The 21,093-nt window shown below is 36.0% G+C and overlaps 2 protein-coding genes across 2 annotated transcripts in view; one reads left to right on the top strand and one right to left on the bottom strand.

Moving 5' to 3' along the window:
- Positions 1-7,047, bottom strand: part of pigk (phosphatidylinositol glycan anchor biosynthesis, class K) — a 56,644-nt gene extending 49,597 nt beyond the window's left edge. Inside the window, exons 1-6 of the mRNA XM_048163654.1 lie at positions 6,882-7,047; positions 3,590-3,643; positions 3,138-3,229; positions 2,697-2,832; positions 2,241-2,352; positions 2,051-2,147 (exon numbers count right to left, since the gene is read on the bottom strand). Coding sequence (XP_048019611.1) covers positions 2,051-2,147; positions 2,241-2,352; positions 2,697-2,832; positions 3,138-3,229; positions 3,590-3,643; positions 6,882-6,965 — 575 coding nt within the window. The 5' untranslated portion in view covers positions 6,966-7,047. The remainder of the gene's footprint in view (positions 1-2,050; positions 2,148-2,240; positions 2,353-2,696; positions 2,833-3,137; positions 3,230-3,589; positions 3,644-6,881) is intronic.
- Positions 7,048-8,714: 1,667 nt separating this feature from the next.
- ak5 (adenylate kinase 5) overlaps positions 8,715-21,093 on the top strand; it is a 109,766-nt gene continuing 97,387 nt past the window's right edge. The window contains exons 1-4 of the mRNA XM_048162973.1: positions 8,715-9,077; positions 10,892-11,078; positions 11,465-11,632; positions 15,326-15,498. Coding sequence (XP_048018930.1) covers positions 9,018-9,077; positions 10,892-11,078; positions 11,465-11,632; positions 15,326-15,498 — 588 coding nt within the window. The 5' untranslated portion in view covers positions 8,715-9,017. The remainder of the gene's footprint in view (positions 9,078-10,891; positions 11,079-11,464; positions 11,633-15,325; positions 15,499-21,093) is intronic.

Genomic DNA, 21,093 nt, shown 5'->3' with positions numbered 1-21,093 from the left:
TCATTTACATTACAATGCCTAGTATGTCTATTTAATGGTCGCGGGTGCGGGGCGGGGCAGGTTGTAAAAATAGATACAGTGGTGCGGGGCAGGCTGGGGCGAGCCAAATAATTTCATAAAAGCGGGACCCGGGATGACATAAGATGACGTAAAATTATAACAGCATTATGCCTGTAGCGTCTTTACTTCTTTGCTGGCTGTTTTGCTATTATTCCCATTCACTGACTTGTTCACTAAACTAAACAGCCAGAGTTTTCTCTCTGGCCAACAGCCTGATGCCGATTCTACATGCTGAATCGGCCCAGAAAAAACTGACAGTGTCTGACTAGAACCAAAGGTGCAGAACACACAGAAAAAACTAAGTTGGCCGACGCTCAAAAAAGGGACCAACATTGCCTGACGGCCAATTGTTGGCTTGGTGTGCCCTGGGCTTAATAGCTCCAAATATCTCTTTAGCTTAACTATAGTTTGCCAACATACAAGCTAGCTAGCTGCAATGTGTCATTTAGCTGAATTTTTAAACATGCAAATACTCATGATATAATATAATTTTTTATATAATATAATATTATATAACTCATGAATAATACTAATTTACAAAATAATTGCAGTAGGACGTTCTATACAACTTAACCAGTGTAACATTTAATTAAAACAGTAATAATAAAATGCAGTACAGTCCAAAAGTTTGGAACCACTAAGATTTTTAATGTTTTTAAAAGAAGTTTCGTCTGCTCACCAAGGCTACATTTATTTAATTAAAAATACAGTAAAAAACAGTAATATTGTGAAATATTATTACAATTTAAAATAACTGTTTTCTATTTGAATATATTTCACAAAGTAATTTATTCCTGTGATGGTGATCCTTCAGAAATCATTCTAATATGCTGATCTGCTGCTCAAGAAACATTTAATGTGTACAATATTTTTTTTCAGGATTATTTGATGAATAGAAAGTTCAAAAGAACAGTGTTTATCTGAAATCTAATCTTTTGTAACATTATAAATGTCTTTACTGCCACTTTTGATTGATTTAATGCATCCTTGATGAATAGAAGTATTCATTTCTTTAATTTCTTTTAAAAAAAACGGTAGTGTATAATGCTACAGAAGCTTTGTATTTCAGATAAATGCTGTTCTTTTGAACTTTCTATTCATCAAGGAATCCTGAAAAAAAAAGTACACAACTGTTTTCAACATTGAAAATAATCATAAATGTTTATTGAGCAGCAGATCAGCATATTAGAATGATTTCTGAAGGATCATGTGACACTGAAGACTGGAGTAACGATGCTGAAAATTCAGCTTTGCATCACAGGAATAAATTACTTTGTCAAATATATTTAAATAGTACACAGTTATTTTAAATTGTAATAATATTTCACAATATTACTGTTTTTTACTGTATTTTTAATTAAATAAATGTAGCCTTGGTGAGCAGACGAAACTTCTTTTAAAAACATTAAAAATCTTAGTGGTTCCAAACTTTTGGACTGTACTGTATATTCTGTTATAATTTCTGATTCCTATTAGTCTGAGGCCGTTTCACGTGATGCCTACTTGTACGAACTGTACTATACTATTGTACTAAATTACGTTGTTTTGCCTGAGACCTGAAGCCTTTCAGTCTGAGGCGCGATGCTGTTTCATCCTGATGCCTTTTTGTTTGAGGCATGATTCCTTTTCGTCATATGACTGAGATCTGAGGATGTCCTAAAATGTACACCGTACACTTGGCCAATCAAATTCAAAGACGGCAAGTGGATGGTTGCTGGTTCTAATTTATCTTACTAATTTAGTTTCTATGCACATTTTTAATCTAAATCATTTCACAGTACACTCATTATAGTGGCAGTCTCCCTGGAACAGCCTAAGGTGACGTGGCTCAAGGGCATAACAGTGATATCCATGGAGGGATTCAAACCTATACCCATTCAATTATCAGCCCAGCTCTTTCACCACGATCCAACACCATGTATACATTAATTAAATCATGCCAAATACATGACAGTTACTGCATTTCCACTGTAGCTCTTTCTATAATTACCTCCTCTTTTGCCACATCTGCTCAAAAGCATCAGCCAGCTCCATGTTGCTGATCTCCTCAGAATCCTGGAACTTCAGGAAGCCATTTCCACCATGACCTGTGAAAATGGAGAGTCAGGAAAAATGGATTCAGGAAAAAGGAGGAATAAAAAAAAAAAAACAGCCAGCAATGAGTCTGTTAACGGTCTGACCTGTCAGGTAGATGAGAATGTTGCTGCGGTCGTCTGATAGCAGACGTTTGGATCGAGGGGTGCTGGGGGGAAGACGCCCTGTCAGAACTCGCAGGAAGTTCTCTACTGTGACCTGCAAAACAAAAAGAAATGCCTTTAAACTAAGAAATAACTGTCACAACAAGCAAGCGAAAAGGTTGGTCTGACTTTAAGTCTTTCACTTTAGATCTATATGGATTTACAGTGACAGTGCAGGTTACTCTGTTATGGCAGATCGGCGACAAGTAACTGTAAGTAACTGAATCATTCACTCAACTGATTTACTCAAAAACACTTTTGTATTGCTCAGAAATGTGGTTGATTCTGCTTTGACTTTGTTTTCATTAAGTTTAATACATTTTCTTGTGCTGAAACAACTAGCAGAGCTTTTAACATCCAATATTTGTAATATTAATTTAAAACCAAGAGCAGCTTCACCTCATATCCACGGTAATCCACCTCCACATCGTCTCCATACACATTGAGCTCCATATTCTTATGACTGAACACAGTGGCTGGTTTGGGGTTTCTATAGTTACAGGCCATATCATCGGCTAGCATCAGCACAATGTGACTGGGAAAGCAGAGCAAACACATCTAATCAGAGCAGACAGGAAGACTTTTACTGTGGCTAGAGACACAAATATGACTGCCTCATTGTGACAAAAGAGCACACATGCTGCTATCTCTGGACAACACAAATTAAGCAATGGAAAAACAATGGGTAAAAGACTATATAAATAATGTGTCACCGGGAGAGAAAAATAGTTGATATACAAGGGATTGGTCCAATTATATTGTGGTGGAAAAGGCCAGTTCACTATTTTTAATTATGTCTAGAAAAGACTTCATAATTGAAGTAAATCACCTGAAGTTTACCTGTCTGGAATGCCCAGTCTCTTTACGCTCCTGTATACTGACAGCGTGTTCGCCACATGCCGATAATTAAACCAGAATCTAGATGTGCAGACCTACAAAAATCATGGAAAAGGCAGCCATTAAGAAAACATGTTGTGAAATTGTATATTTATATACATTTAATGTATTAAAACTACAAAAAAATATATTTTATCGGGTGGAAATTGTGAATACAAATATTTTCAAGAGGACTTTGAATATTTTTGAAAACAATGGGGGGTCTTGGAGTTAGAAAGGTCGAAAACTACTTCTCTAATATGCAAGCTGACACAGTGAAAATGTAGTTTACCATGTTGAACAATTAAATATGAAAACAGTATGCTTATCATATGTTGTTGTGTCGTTATGTTTTAGTACATGTTTATGAATTTATGCATTAAAAATCCTTATACATTTTCAAAAGTCAAACTTACGAGGACTGCCCAGTTGTTGGTGTGGCCACTGCTGAAAAACTGTCCAGCTTGTTTCTAAACAACAATTAGAAAATGAAATTGCACAATTAATGGTGTACAGATGAGCAAGACTCAACAATCAATTTCAACTCAACTCAATTTGAAACATTTGTTTCCTTAGTATATTTGTACATGTTTTGTGTTTCCTTAATGCAGACTATAACTGCATTATTATTTTAATCAATCTGTGAAATGTAAAAATGATGTATTTTAGTTAAATTCAAGGAGAAAAGAACAGCAAAATAAAGCCATACATAGAGACTTTGTTCATTTTAGCCACTGTATGAAAGCTTATGAAAGGCACTGATATTATGGAAGTAATATAGTAGCAAAGTGCTAAAACAAATAGCACAATCCTTGTCAAAAGAAGTACACTGTAGTATACTTTTTCTGTTTTCTTTTTTAAAGATGCAGTGTGTAAATTTTAGAGGTGTCTAGCGGTGAGGTTGCGAATTGCTGTCCACCGCTCACCCCTCCCTTTCGAAGCACACAGAGAAGCTACGGTGGCCGATACAGGACAAAGATGTTGTCGTCTGAGACAGCAGAGAGTAGCCAGTCAAGCACTGAGGTTTCTACTTACTTCTAACAAAGAACGGTCTCTGCTTCTAATAAACCAGACGACTACTACTACTACTATTACTACTACTACTTCTTCTTTGTGCGTATTCAGCGTAGTGAGTAGTGGCAATGCAAGCTGCCTCTAAAAACACCAACGAAGAAGAAAAACAACTTAGCGAAACACAGTGACGAAACGCACACTGTGGAGCAGTTTGTCCGTTTAGGGATACTGTAGAAACATGGCTCATTTTAAGGTAATAAAAACATAAAGGTTCATTATGTAAGGTCTTTACAGACCACTGAAAACATAGTTATGTATATTATATTCCATTTCTGTCAATAGATCCTCCTAAATTGTACACACTGCACCTTTAAGAGTACTTATTATGGAAATAATATACTTTAAAACAACATACTGGTGCAAACTGAATGTAATGTTTTTTAGACAATAAATTGCATGTTATTTACAATTAAATGAATTTACAATAAGTTGGAGTGTTTTCTGCCCCACTTAAATGGGACCTAACCTTAATATGTAATTTCATGATTACTTTTATTGTCTATGAAATATGGTTAAAGTGTACTGTCAAATCAAATAACACATTTAAAGTTGTAATCAAGTACTATGCATGTGCTTTATTATGTAAGTTATCACATCAGAATAAGTTTACTTATTTAAAACATAACAAAACATTATTAAAACATGATGATTTTGTGTCTGCGTGTGAAGTAAAACTTTTACTTGAAAATACTACACTTTTTAAGTGTACTTAAGTGTGTTTAGAAACAGTAGTAAGAGTCGTCTTTTAGTTCATTAAAGGTGCCCTAGAACCAGTTTTTACAAGATGTAATATAAGTCTAAGGTGTCCCCTGAATGTGTCTGTGAAGTTTCAGCTCAAAATACCCCATAGATTTTTTTTAATATTTTTTTTTTAACTGCCTATTTTGGGGCATCGTTAACTATGCGCCGATCACGCGCTCCCTGCCCCCCGAGCTCTCAACTATAATACAGTGCATTTACAAAGTTCACACAGCTAATATAACCCTCAAATGGATCTTTACAAGATGTTCATCATGCATACTACATGCATGCATCGGATCATGTGAGTATAGTATTTATTTGGATGTTTACATTTGATTCTGAATGAGTTGTGAGGCTGTGCTTCGTGGCTAAAGCTAACATTACACACTGTTGGAGAGATTTATAAAGAGCGAAGATGTGTTTATGCATTATACAGACTGCAAGAGTTTAAAATTGAAAATAGCGACGGCTCTTGTCTCTGTGAATACAGTAAGAAACGATGGTAACTTTAACCACATTTAACAGTACATTAGCAACATGCTAACAAAACATTTAGAAAGACAATTTACAAATATCACTAAAAATATCATGTAATCATGGATCATGTCAGTTATTATTGCTCCATCTGCCATTTTTCGCTATTGTCCTTGCTTGCTTACCTAGTCTGATGATTCAGCTGTGCACAGATCCAGACGTTAATACTAGCTGCCCTTGTCTAATGCCCTGAACATGGGCTGGCATATGCAAATATTAAGGCGTACATTCATCCCGACTGTTATGTAACAGCCGGTGTTATGTTGAGATTCGCCTGTTTTCCGGAGGTCTTTTAAACAAATGAGATTTACATAAGAAGGAGGAAACAATGGTGTTTGAGACTCATTGTATGTCATTTCCATGTACTGAACTCTTGTTATTCAACTATGCCAGGGTAAATTCAATTTTCGATTCTAGGGCACCTTTAATATATTATGTGCAAGAGTTTTTAAAAATATACTTTAAAGATTTGAAGTACACTTCACATTCACATTAAATACAGAACTACTGTATAAAATAGCACACTTTTTTTTTTTTTTTTTTTTTTTACAAGGGAAGCACATAAGTATGTCAAAAATATTTGCGTTAGCTTTAAAATGAGGCCACTGAATCTAAAGAAAAATTAACATTTTATAATTTGTTTGACATTTAGATTGTGAATATATTTTATATTGCTGCCATTTATATTGTGAAACTGATGATTTGTGTGGATGTGGATGTTTGAACACATCACATCCAATGTAAGAAAAAGCTGAAAGAAAACATTTGAAGATGACAAGACAGTCTTGCACAGAGTGAATTACAACACTGACAATATATTGCAGTTATTAAGTTTGAAAACTAGTTCTGAAAAAAAAAAATATATATATGATATTTTACATCTGCTCATTCTTTCAAAATGTTTTGCAAAATTGCAAGTAAGATGACAAAGAAATGACTGACAGACAGACTTTTGCTTTGTTGTCATCTGAACAGAAAACTGTGAGGAAAGATAATGACAAATAGTTGACTGATTAAACAAAACCAAATGCCCACAGAAATGTGCCGTTTAGAACAAACTGGTCATCATAATGTAACACAGGCTGTGTTTCAAAACCTAGTAAGCTGCCTACCTAGACAGTACTGTATTTATGGGCATCACAAGCACGCTTTCAAATCAACTAAGCTCAGTATATGTTTATAGATGTTAATGTATGTGTGTGTTTGTGTGTGTATATATAAAATAGACATAAACTAATAAAATAAACATTTAAAAAAGAAACCTTAATGCTGAGCTGAGAAAATTACTGCTGAAAGCTTCACTGCCCGTTCAATGAATCAAAGTGACGCTTCACAATAGCTATAAATAAAGACACTTACCTCAACATAATTACTGTATACATGTGGCATGAAAACAAGCAAATGAATACATGCACATATTGCTATAAAATTGTAAAAATCCATTTTAGTTAGTCACCGGTTTAGTGACTAGCTAGACTTGCAACGGCAACCAGGAAGCGCTTTACTTCCGGTTTGATTAAAAGTCCCATTTTCCTAAATAAAAGTCATACCTCTGCTCAGATATTTAGAAGAAGCGGACGCAGGACACGAATATATGATTATGCATTACATTTTATCACTTATTAGAAATAATAAGTGTTCTGAATGTTAATGCATATATAGTATTTTCAGTGATAAACCATTACTCGTGATAAAACAGATGCTGCATGCTAATTGGTCAACACAGCAGTCCAGTCAATCAGTCAAAAATTATATAGTAAGAGGTTTGTATTGTTCACCATGTCACTGCACATAACGATTGTTATTTTTGTCACATATCAAAGATATATTCTAGGCTATTGGCTAGCCTACTACACACTGGACCCTCACATAGAACTTTTATCCCAGGTACCATAAATTTGGTCTCCCTGGTCTCGTTTAGCTACTGTAAGGATCCAGCAAAACTGAGGCATTTAAAAATGTTTAACATACTTATTTGTTCATTTTCTAAAATGATCAGTAGCTATTTATAGGCCTATCATTTTTATAACCACAATTAGCCAACTGCATTTCAAGAGCATTGCAAGAAGGATTATAAACTACACAAGATTAAACTGAAACAGGCTATTTGTTTTCATTTGTTTTCAACAGGCTTCATTTTCTTCATCACTTCAGGCCAGAGCAGCAGCTCATCTCATCTCACATGATGGATGCTTGAGAATTCCACTTACACGATTTACACAATATTATATTTCTAGGCCTATTTATCAGCAGGCACTGGAACACTGACAATGGATTAAGTGAGATTGTAGGACAGATGGAGGCTAAAAATGTTCAAATCCATCATGGAGCATTTGGTGCCTGTGTGACACTCACTGTGAAAACTATGTCACTATATAGGTTACTTACTACACATTAATAATGTAGGATTTTATTAGCCCCATTGATGAAATTTGAAACACACCAACATGAAATTCATTAAATTCATCAATGTTTTGTTGATGTGTCATCATTTTACATGTGATTATTTTTTCATATCTATGAAGTTATTCATTAAGACATAATTCTGATATTTTCTGTCGGGCTTAAAGTAAAAAAAAAAAATGTCTAACTGTCAAAGATTGTAGCCTAAAATAAATAAAAGGCTGAAATTCTTAAAAATAACTTTGGCATTAGCAGTTTGTCAAAATTAATATTAATTCATAGCCTAATAAGCAGTAAAGTCAAACAATTTGTTTTAAAACAGTAATATATGAAATATTTTCCAAATTAAAGCAAGTGTGGTGTAGGCTAAACAACATGCAGGAAACCATCGTGTTGTCATGTGACAATAATAACCAGGAAATTACAGGTCTATCATAAATAAGAACATCCCCCTTACATAGAATAAATAATAGATAATGTGATATATAATAGATACATGTGAAAATATTTTACACTGCATATATTAGGACCTATGTAAAATATTAATGCTTAAATTATTAATTATTCCTTAAGGCAACATATTAAAAATACAGTAGCCTAAATGCTTGAAAACGTTGTCACGTGCACACAATTCAAGATGTAGGCCTATTCAAACTATATTTATGTTTTAAATAATCTAAATAGGTCTACCAAAACTTTTTAAGTGCTTTTTTTACACACAGCATCTCTCGCTAACATGCTCTAATTTCCTCCTCTGAACTCCAGAGACGCGCATCTGTCGTCAGGACGCGCGCATCAGCTGGCCAAACACGAGTCACTCCATAAGCGCGCGGGCAGCGTGCAGGTGTATCGCGTTGTGTCGGCGGTTTCAAACACTGACGTGAGATACTAAGAGCAAGACTAAAGGAGAGGTTGGATCAAGCATGTAACATGCACAACGATTTACTGAGAGCGAAGCAGTCTTTGTCCATCTAGTTTAGTAGGCACTTGGAGAATGCGTTAAGATCGCAACAACATCACGGATTTGTGAACCTGCAACAGAATACATTCTACAGTCAACTCAACAGGATCGAGAGTTTTCCCGAAACAGATATGAACACCAACGATGCAAAGGAATATCTCTCCAGAAGAGAGATTCCTCAGCTTTTTGAGGTGAGCATTTATGTGTGAACTTTTGTTGTGGGGAAACCTAAAGAAGATGTTTCCACATCACAGCCGTTAAAAATAAAAATAACATAAAGAAGTTACTAGCATTGGGATGCCTGATTGTTGGGAATCAGTACTGAAATATGCGAATGCCTATATTGTTGATTCGATACACAGATATTAAAAAAAGGTCATATAAGTTGATTGATGATTCATTATTAAAATGTAGTGGTTAATTTAAAGATGTACATGCTGTAAATAATATAAGATGACTGAATGGCTGAGTGTTGCATTAGATTAGATTAGATGCTATATAAATTAGAGAGGATTATTTACGCCCTTAGTGTGTTTGCGTTTTTACGCACGAAGCTGCCGATCGGGTCTGAAACTAAGCGAGTCAACATCGCCGATTGTCAATCGTTGTTTATTATGGTAGGCGTGCTGTCAGAAACCTACACATGCTTCTCAAAGTCAAGTCATATAGAAAATCACAGGTTATAACAGGCTTATTTAATGACTGGTTTCAACGGAATTTTACAGTGACCTACTCTTATTTTACTATTGTTTTGAGAACAATAGGATCATTTCAATTCTGTACTGTTAGTGCTTATTTACTGTATGTCCTCTTGCTTAGAGAGTTTGGAACTTGCTTTGAATATTCTGGCCATATATGAGGATGTTGATGATGATGATGATGATGATGATTTGCATTAGGGTATTTCAAATGTATAGAAAGGTGTGTATTTAAGGAGCTGTCACTCATAAGAATTTCTTTTTCAACATTTTAATCACCCTTTTTTTTTTTTGCATTCAATAGTTCATTTTAAATCATTTTAAACAAATTAAATGTTCCATAGTTGCTATAAAATTATCATGCATAATAATTATCAAAGAATGAGCAATATGTTGTCAAAGTCATTTGAAAAGGTGCCACACTGCAATATATTGACACAAGTGGTTGGGGTGATCGTATGAAGGAAAATTAAACAGAAACAGGAGAACAAAGCCACTACCGAACTAAAAACTGAGGAAACTATAGGGCTTAAATACACAGGGAGACAAAATGAACTGAACAGAAACAGGCGCATGTAACTAATTAAGAACACTAGGAACTCAGGTATGCTACAGGCATAACAGGAGCCGAATACAGTGAAATGAAACCAAAACTGACTCTACTCATTACATATATGCTGCATGTATGTACGTGTGTGTGTGTGTACCTGAAATTTTCTTCTAAAATGAGCATTTTTATCAAGCTTGTATGTTTATGTTCAGTTATTTCACTTTAATTGCATTGAAAAGGACCTCTTAATTGCCATTAAAGTGAAATTAGTGAACCTAAACATACAAGCTTGATAAAAATACTCATTTTAGAAGAAATTTTCAGACGGCACTTAGAGGCTTTTGCATCTGAAGTCTTCATATATACCGTGAACCCAAAATTTATTCAGACACCTTGAACATTTCATTCATTAATACAGTTTATTCACTATAATTAAAAAAAAATGGTAATAAAATATGACAAGATCTCAGAAATAAACTGTGTCAGAAAAAAATAATCTTAATTATGTCAGATAACACATTTTTTTAAATATATATATATATATATATATATATATATATATATATATATATGCTATATATATATATATATATATATTTTTTTTTTTTTTTTTAATTATAATATCAGATAGGCTGCAGTATCCCTTAGTATGTATATGGATAACTGGATTAGAACATAATAAAAAATGCATGCTAATGGTGTTTACATAATTATTAATTAACACAGTATACCTCCCTGATCTGTTACTGATTTCCAGAGTCTGCTGACTGGTCTGATGTACTACCGACCGGATGACCCTTTAGACTATCTAGAGACCTGCCTTAAGAAGGTGAAGGAGCTCGGTGGGACTGACAAAGTTCGGTGGGACACATTCGTCGGACAGGAGAAGAAGTCATTACCGCCTCTCAATGGTGGGCAGTCACGCCGATCTTTTTTCCGAAATGGTGAGTAGGAGGTGTTGTCATCAGCCGACGCAACTCTAAATTGTAGGCGATGCTGAAATTCATGCAAACTAGAACTGGCCACAAACTGCTGTGTTGTTGAGCATTGCACAGCAGGCTCTTTATTCATTATTTGGATGTTGTTAGGGCATGGCAACCATCGGTAGGGGTTTTCCTGTCTTTGTGCTGGGCAACATTGTTCTACCCACCTCGAAGCAATGAAAAAAGGCAAATGAATGCAAAGTACCTCTACAGTAAAACACGTCCTCTAAACAAAACCTATTCTTCCAATGATAGACTATCAGTGGGCTTTCCTCTGTACCTTTTGCATTATATTGTTGAGGACATCAGAAGCTCTCATGACTAACTATTTGCATTCTTCCACGCAGTTCTCCCGGACAGCCCCAACTTCCCTTATCGGAGGTACGAGCGCCTCCCACCCATCAACCAGTTTTCCATAGAGAGTGACTCAGACTTGTCTGAGACAGCAGAGCTCATAGAGGAATATGAAGTCTTTGACCCATCTAGACCCAGACCCAAAGTCATCCTCATTATAGGTAAGACCAAAGACTTGGTACTTCATCACTGATAACAAGCCAATGGAGAGGAACAGGCTGGTGTCTGTGTATGTGCACTTGAATTTCATGTTGGGATTTATATGGAAACACACTACCATTCAAAATGTTGGGTTTCTTTGAAATGAATTAATATTTTTATTCATTAATGCATTAAATTGATTGAAAATGACAGTAAGGAGGGGCATTTAAGGTTTAAATACTGTTTTGTTTTTTTAATTGTCCATTCAAGAATTACTTGATGTATCAGTTTTCACAAAACTATTAAGCAGCTCAACTGTTTTCATTGATAATAATAATAAGAAATGTTTCTTCAGCACCAAATCATCATATTAGAATGATTTCTGAAGGATCATGTGACACTGAAGACTGGAGTGGTGATGCTGAAAATTACATTTTTCAAAATGTATCTTTGATGAAATAGACTTCTTTCAAAAACATATTCTTGAACGATGTATCTAAACTTTTGAACTCTAGTTTGTCTAATAAAATAACAGATGACAGAATAACAGAAGTCACCCCCACTCACTTGTCTATTACTAATTCAAAAAAATCATTAGAGTTTTAAACTTTACAGATTATGTGTGAAATCAAAAGGAAATGACCATCTAAAGTCCATGTGCATTGATAAAGATAATTTGCTTTGGATAAAAGCATTATCATATAGCCCATTTTCGTGTTTAGATTACCTTTGCCATCATCTAACGCTCACTTAAAGTTACTATAAATAAAATTTCAAATAAAGTTTAGAAATTTCAAAATGAAAATTCATTTTTCATACTGTACATTATAATGTTGTGATGCCTAAATTCTCTTGTAAAGGTTAAAATGTTTTTTTATTAATTTAAACAAATTATAACACCCTATAACATGAAAATAATTATCAGCTTATTTTTATTGGTCAGAAGTTTAATAGTGGTGCATCACTCGTTTATTTAAACAGGTACAGCACTGGACTAAAATAAATGAGCCTCCTGCTCAAAATGTTGTGTTTGTTAGATTAAAATTCAAGTAGGCTATATTTGAGAACAGCAGTTTGTTGACTTTTCTGTTCAGTATACAGAAACACACTGACGTAGTAAATGACGTGATCATGAAATCAGAGACCCTCCCCCTTTGTCAAAATCCAATTATATGAGGTCAGTGAGGATGCATTTCAGATGGATACCTGCTGTAAACAGGGCCGCTGAGTCGTAGGGTTGCTAATAGTTCAGACAGATATCTGATAGTTGTACAGTTCCCTCCTGCCTTATCAGACTTCCCTGAACAGCATGCATGTCTCTTTAAGCTAACTGATGTAATTTCTGAGGGAAACGTTATCTGTGCAGAATGTAACCCACAAGCAAATGAATGTCCATATCTCATCAGTAAAGTGACCACCCACCTGCAGTATTATCTTACTGAGATATTAGCTGTAATAATTGTTTCCCATCACTGACCGGCTTTATATTTCGTTTATGAAAACTTTTAGAGTTTTAATATTGTTTCTTGTAGTGGTCAACTAATGTGCATTTCAGTGGCTGAAACAGAGACTGATAACAGATATCAGCTTTTGGGCATTCAGTCCATAATCCATATTGGTGTTGGTATAATATGGCATATTTATTAAATTGTCTATAATAATTGTAATTCTTAAAATTCCTATAATTTGCTGATTTCATTGTTTTGTTCACTTCGCCTGACTGTATTGGAACTTAGCACGTTACAGATGTGTGATGATTTTTATTTTTTTTTTTTCCCCTCAAACCAGTGCAATCAGTGCAAACTCCGCCCGCAGCTGATTCTAAAGATTTCATTTGTCAATCACAGTGCTGATTGCCTACACAATGCTACAACAAATACTAAACCCTATCTGTACCCCCACAAGGAAATCACATGTCTCGTCTGTAACGTGTTAAGTTCCAATACAGACAGGTGGAGTGCACAAAAAATGAAATCAGCAAATTATAGGACTAGAATTAAGTTTGGGATAATGAGCCCATCCTGCTTCCACACTGCATACGTACCTGCATACAAACTGCAAATAGAGTATGTGTGAAACAGGCATTATGCACAGACTGTCAGCCTGTGTATTGGTGGGTTTACTTTTTTTTTTTAAATAACTCTTTCTGCAGGTTACATAGTTATGCCAAAAGGTGGCAATAAGTGACTGTCTTTATGAATGAGTCATTGAATCATTCATTCATTCAACAAATTTGTTAAAAAGCGACGATTCATTCGGTATCAAAACAATTGACTGTTTGTATGAGTGAGTCATTGAATTATTCACTCAACTGATTTATTCAAAACACTGATTAAAATCACTAAAATTTAAGTTACTTAAAGGGTTAGTTCACCTAAAAATTAAAATTCTGTCATTAATATGCAAGTCATTTCAGGTCATTATTATGTGATTCTTTTGTCTTCTCAGGTGTAAATGACCCATTATACATGATGATTCACGCCTCCATGCATACTGTGTTTCTTGACAAAAAGTTTCTTACAAAAACTAAATCAATATATTGTTTTATATGGAGTAGGCAGCATAATTTTTACATAATTCTGGAGCAAAAACTCTAGTCTACAACCTCTAATACCCAGAAGTCTTGTGAACACAGATTTAATATACTTTTTTTGGCCTTATTTCAGTGACTTAAGTTTTTTTTTTTTTTCAATAACCATGCATAAACATTATTCCTTCAAAAATACAAACATGTACAAACATGTTCCTCACATGTTATGGTAGCCTAGTTTGTGATGAATACAGTGTAATGACACTTTTGTCATTTATATGTTTATGAACAACTGAAAAAAGCACAAATGTCAGGGCATGTCAAAACTTCTCCAAGCTCCAAATCAGCCTCAGACTCCAGAGGGTTAATTACTCACCCTCTGCATTGAGAGCAAGCTAACTTAAACTTTCAAACGCCCAGAAAGGTACTAAAAACACATTTAAAACAGTTCATGTAACTACAGTGGTTCAACCTTAATGTTATGAAGCAACAAGAATATTTTTTGTGTGCCAAAAAACAAAATAACGACTTTATTCAACATTATCTAGCACTCATCACTGAAGTAAACTGCTTCATGAAGCTTTGAAGCTTAACAAATCTTTTGTTTTGAATTAGTGGTTCGGAGCGTGTATCAAACGATCTCAAACTGCCAAAGTCACATGATTTCAGTAAACGATGCTTCGTTGCATAATAAGTGTTTCGAAATTTCAATGGTTCACGTGACTTTGGCAGTGCTTTGAACCACTGATTCGAAACTAAAAATTAGTGAAGCTTCATGAAGCAGTGTTTAGTTCAGTGACGAGTGCTAAATATTGTTGAATAAAGTTGTTTTTGTTGTTTTGGCGCACAAAAAGTATTCTCGTCACTTCATAACATTAAGGTTGAACCATTGTAGTCACATGAACTGTTTTAAATATATTTTTAGTACCTTTCTGGACATTTGAAAGTCTAAGTTAACTTGTTCTCAATGCAGGCCTCATGAGCCATCGGATTTTATCAAAAATAACTTAATTTGTGCTCTGAAGATGAATGAAGGTTGTGTTGTTTGTCTGAATATTAGTATACTGAATATGAAAATATCTTGCATATAGCTACATTTTCTAGAGCGTCTGCCTATATGAGAGTGAGTCAGTATAATGAGTCAGTCTAGGTTGAAATGTCTTACTGCTGTCTTCCTAAACAGGTGGCCCGGGCAGCGGTAAAGGTACACAGTGTCTGAAGATTGCAGAGCGCTATGGCTTTGAATATGTCTCAGTGGGTGAGCTTCTCAGGAAGAAGATGATCCATAACGCCACCAGCAACAGGAAATGGAGTCTGATTGCCAGGATCATCACCAATGGGGAGCTGGCACCACAGGTATGTAATGTACTGTACATGAAGACAGTGTGTAAAGGTCAATGGCTCATACCGGTAATTGAATATTTTTTGAGAGAGTTATGCATCTTTCCACTGTAGCTTGTAATGTTATTTACAATCGCTAGGGCACATTTCTCAATACTTAGGTCAGTTTTTCAAAACTCTTTACAGAGTGAGCAAAACATCAGCCTACTGTATGTGGGCAGAACTGTGGATCATTTATCATCGCTTTGGCACGAAATGCATTCACTGACTGCACCTTTCAAATTATAGCAATTCTTTTCTCACTTAGACAAAAAAATAAATTGTCAAAGCAATTAGATGTAGCTGAACACCTACACAAGTGTTAGTCTTTTAGTTTCATTACCATCTATACAAAAGGGGAAAACTTAGGAATAATTTTGTACTGTAATGTAAACAAACCATATAATATTTACTGCAGTGAATTATAAGCAGTAAGTGTCATTCTTGTTTTGTAAAGAAATTTTACAAAAGAAAACATTATATAATGCTACCTGTTAGGGTTTTTTTAGGTCATTGTTTTATGAGTGACAAAGTATGTTTGTTGGGTCAAACCTTTACTAGTGTTATGGAAGAGGGAGTTGATTTGCGACAAATAAGGTAGTGTTTTGGTAGTTTTAGTGCATTTCGGAAAAAAAAAAAAAAAAAACACGCAAGCGTATGGCAATTTGTAAGCAAGCAAAGAATGTCCAAAAAAAAAAAAAAAAAAAAAAAAAAAAAAGTTATGAACATGTTGCTTTATATAATGAATTAGGATTTTTCGCCAATTAGAAAATATTATAGGCTGTACTAGAATCTGTGGTGTTTTACAGATTGAAGAAATGCTGTATGTGCTCAAAACAACATTCATATCATGGTCACAGAATGGCATGTAGTAAATCGCACGACGAAGGAGAATAAATAGCAAACAGGAATTTAATGACAAACTCAGGAGCAAAATCACAGCATACACTTTGCACATGTTAAACATAATTAAAGCAAAAACGCAATTAGAGGAGGAACACAGAACATACTTGTGACAGATCACCTCCCCTCCCCCTCCCCCTCCCGGGAAGGCACGTCCTCGTGCCTTGTGCCATAGACTGTTCAACTGAGGAGGGAGGGGGCTCTGGAGGAGGGTGTGGAAGATAGAGGCTACAGTGAGCACGGTGTTTCATGGTGGCGGCACAGGTGGGAGGAGTCATGATGGAGTCCGGGGCTCTGTGGCTGGAGGCGGAGACAGAAGATCCTCACACCAAGGCGATGCTGGGGGCTGGAAGACACAAGGTGTATCCGCCATACTGCAGGGACCCAATTGTGGATGCGCTGAGGGACTGACAAGAACCAGAGAAAGAGCTGATGACAATTAGATTAGGAAGAGGTGGTGGGAGAGGGAGGTTGGGCGGACACTCTGGGGACACAGGAAACTCAGGAGACCTAGGGAACTCCAGGCTGGACCGGACCAGTGGGGGCACTAGAGAGTTTATGCTGGATGGACTAGTGGGGGCAGAAGAAAAAGGGAATTCACCTCAAAATAATTCAGTAGGTTCCCAGGGTCCATATTAAACTCAGTGTGGGCGGGGCTTACACCCGAGTCCTTAAGCGCCATTAAAACTCCCTCGGGGACAGGTGTTGTTTCCGACTCAAGCACTTGGTCAGACCTTATATTAGGCTTGGGAGCACATGGGAACATGGAACATGACTCAGCAGGGCTCTCTGGCTCTTTCTCCGCGGCAGGCGCAGGCCCCGTGTCTGTGGTGGAATCAGGCTTTAGCTTCATCTGGCTGGGTGTAGGCTGACTGGGCGCTGGGTTAGGTGGAAGGGTGCTGGTAGGCTCCGCGAGGCAGATGGTGAATGCCGAATCATTGTTTACCAACACCCACTCCACACATGCGGTGAAATCCTTACGAGGACCACTCCCTGGGAGGCGTGCATAGAATGGGATAGTTTGTTAGGCATGCCAACTCCAAAAAAATCCCTGGTGTGTGACTCCAGGGAACAGTCCTTCTGCTGCAGGCATAGCAAGGCAACTGCAGGAAGGTCCATGGTGACAGGGAGGAGGGGAAAAAAAAGTAATTGGTCCATTCTTCTGTCACAGAATGGTGTGTATTTAATTAAAAAAAAAAAAAAAAAAAAAAACACAACTAAAGAGATTAAATAGCAAACAGGAATTTAATGACAAACAGCATACATTTCACACACATTAAGCATAGACAACTACAGACAACAGGCTTGTTTGAGATGAGCAAATTCTGCGCAGAACCGATCACCGGTGATCACCGCGAGATGCATGCCGGTTAGAAATGTGTCCGAGGGTGGGCCGCCTTGCTCTGATGTCATGCCGACGTGTGTCAAAAACCTCTCGCGAGTGCGAGGCGGAAATGTCGGATTTTGCAGTCGAGCGCAGTTGCTCTCCACCGACTGCGCTGACCAAAAGCACGATGGGAAACGACTTGCTGACAACACAGCTTAAAGCTTATTGGTTTAAACAACTGTTGATGTATTGATCTGATTTAAAATGTTTGATTTTAAAACTCTAATATCATGTTTTTATGTGTAAAAATAATGTGTGAATATTCCCAAACTCTCTGACACAGTGATCTCTCTATGGGTTATGCGAACGTTGTCATTTATAAAAAAAAAATATAAAAACATGTCTGTAATTAAAGTAAAAATGATTGATACACACATCTTTCGAATGGAAATAAATAACAAGTACTTTGGGTGTATTGTTCATTATGTTTATTTTCATATAAAAGCAACAGAACTTAAATTACATCCAGTTTATCAGCAACACAGCGCACGAGTGTGAATCCCGTGATATCCGCCTTTGATCTCGTAGGTTCTGATCCACTACGAGAACAGAGAACTGTTCGTCTTGCCTGCACTTTTTTCACTCCTCCCCTAACTGCAGCCGCCTACTCTCGGCTGAACTTCAGGCGAGGCTAGGCGCATCTCAAACAAGCCTAATAACTGAAAGAAACAGAGTATAAATACTAGAACAAATGAGGGCGCTGACAAGATAATTAATAGGACACAGGTGAATGTAATGACTAAATAACGAGACTGAGAAAAACTAGTTCACAGGACAGAACCAAAAACACAGTTAAATAGGGAACACAGAACATACATGTGACAATCACCACATACTGCATAATATTGTAATTAGCCATACTATTTAGTTATAATGTACAAAGTGAAGTTGCAAATTTATTTTTTTAAATATAAATTTAAAATATACATTTTTAAATAATCATAGAAATAATCATAGTAGTGCTGAATGGAAAGTCCCTTTGAAATTACCTATTATCAAATAGGTACATCTAGGTGACGTCCATATTTCATGACTTTTTAACATCAACATTTTACGTTAAAATACAGATCTGTATAAGGGAAAATGTATATTTTAGGTCCTGTTTTCACAATTTTAATCACCTTTTTTCTTTAATTCATGATAAATGGTCCTGCCATGTAGCCTTTCAATTAATATGAGGTCATAAAAGTTGCATGTACAGAAAATATTGACAAATTGGAAGAAGGATGTTGAAAATAGTTTTAGATAAATTACACCATGTCACACCACAGGAAACTGCTTGAAATTTCATGTCAACAATCCACTTAACCCTTAAAGGGTTAGTTCACCCAAAAATGAAAATTCTGTCATTAAAGGGGTCCTATTATGCCCCATTTTACAAGATATAAAATAAGTCTCTGGTGTTCCCACTATGTGTATGTGAAGTTTTAGCTTGAAATACCTCACAGATAATTTTTTATAGCATGTTAAAATTGCCACTTTTAGTGGTTGAGCAAAAACGAGCGGTTTTAGTGTGGTCCCTTTAAATGCAAATGAGCTGCCGTATCCAGTATCACTCTGGAGACTGTAAGCTGGATCATGAACAGTTTTTACTTGTATATCCTTGAGTAGCACATTTTAGCACAGTCTCTGTTTTGTATTGTCCCTTTGTATTGATATTCGTTCAGAAAGCAGTCCGGTGTGAAATGATTCGCGCAGACATAAACAAATTTCGACAGAACTGAGGGAAAATTTTCTGGAAATCCAAGTTAATCCACCTCGTTTTCAGCAGCTCAGATTTAGGTAGTAAATGAAGAGAGCTATGTGGATTAATACATCCATCTACAGAACACCAAACACAAAACGCTTGGGGGCAATGGCGGACTCGCTGTGAACGCACTCAGGGTGGTTCTATGTTCAAACGGCAGTGTCTGTCAACATTCGTGGGCGGAGCCTGTGGCTTTTGTGACGTCACACTGCCAGGGATCTGGAAACGGCTTGTTCTGAGACAATGCTTATGATTTATGGGGATTAAAAAAAAGGAGTGGGTGGATTTGTATCACTATAGGGTGGTTACATACACTGCCAACACACATTTATGTCCAAACACCATGCAAAAGTGATTTTTGCATAATAGGTCCTTTAATCACTCACCCTCATGTTGTTCCACACCTGTAAGACCTTCATTCATCTTCGGAACACAAGCTAAGATATTTTTGATGAAATCCGAGAGGTTTTTTGTCCCCCATAGACGGCAATTTAACCACCGGTTTCAAGGTCCAGAAAGGTACTAAAGACATGGTTAAAACAGTCGACGTGTCCACTGTTGTTCAACCTTAATTTTATAAAGCGACGAGAATACTTTTTGTATGCAAAAACAAAACAAAAATAATGACTTTATTCGAAAATATCTTCTCTTCTGTGTCTACGTTGTTTATGTTCAGCGCTTCTAAGTCAGAATGCCCGCCCAGTATTGGCCGACACTGTTCACGTAAGCAGCACGCCGCATGCATGTGATGTTGACGCAGGAGCCGTTCGTTCTGATGTAGAACCTTGAAGTGCTGAACGTAAACAACATATAACAGAATATATTGTTGAATAAAGTTATTTTTGTTTTGTTTTTGTGCACAAAAAGTATTCTCGTCACTTCATAAAATTAAGGTTGAACCACTACATTCACGTCGACTATTTTAATGATGTCTTTAGTACCTTTCTGGACCTTAAAAGTGGTTAAATCGCTGTCTATGCGAGGTAAAAAAAAAAAAAACTCTCGGATTTCATCAAAAATATCTTAATTTGTGTTCCAAAGATGAAAGAAAGTCTTGCGTGTGTGAAACAACATGAGGGTGAGTAATTAATAAAAACGGCAGCTGTGGTTACCAGAATTTTACCGTAAAAAATACGATAGCAACGTAAAAAAAAAAAAATCTGTTACATTTACGGTAAAATAACATATTTCATTAACTGTTTCATTAAATGTTAATTTACCAACCTAATGAAGTACTAATATCTGTTTTGTACCTTTATAATACACTGACAATCACCAAACACAGTGGTGATGAGAGTCACATGATGAATCAAAATTCATCACAAACTGAGAAGGACAACACTAACATATAGAAGGTGCACACAGTGTCATTCACACACACACTAAACACCATCATGGTAACACACATGACATTTTAAAAATGCAATAAACATTAATTTAACATTAGATGTAACATAAAACCCTAATGTACATAACTGATTAGAAAAAAATGAGAAAAACTAAGAAGAAACAGAGTTATTTCAACGAAAATATA

This window comes from Megalobrama amblycephala, linkage group LG17 (assembly GCF_018812025.1).
Source record: "Megalobrama amblycephala isolate DHTTF-2021 linkage group LG17, ASM1881202v1, whole genome shotgun sequence".
NCBI classification, from domain to species: Eukaryota; Metazoa; Chordata; class Actinopteri; order Cypriniformes; family Xenocyprididae; genus Megalobrama; species Megalobrama amblycephala.
This window is presented reverse-complemented; position numbering and strand designations above follow the sequence as displayed.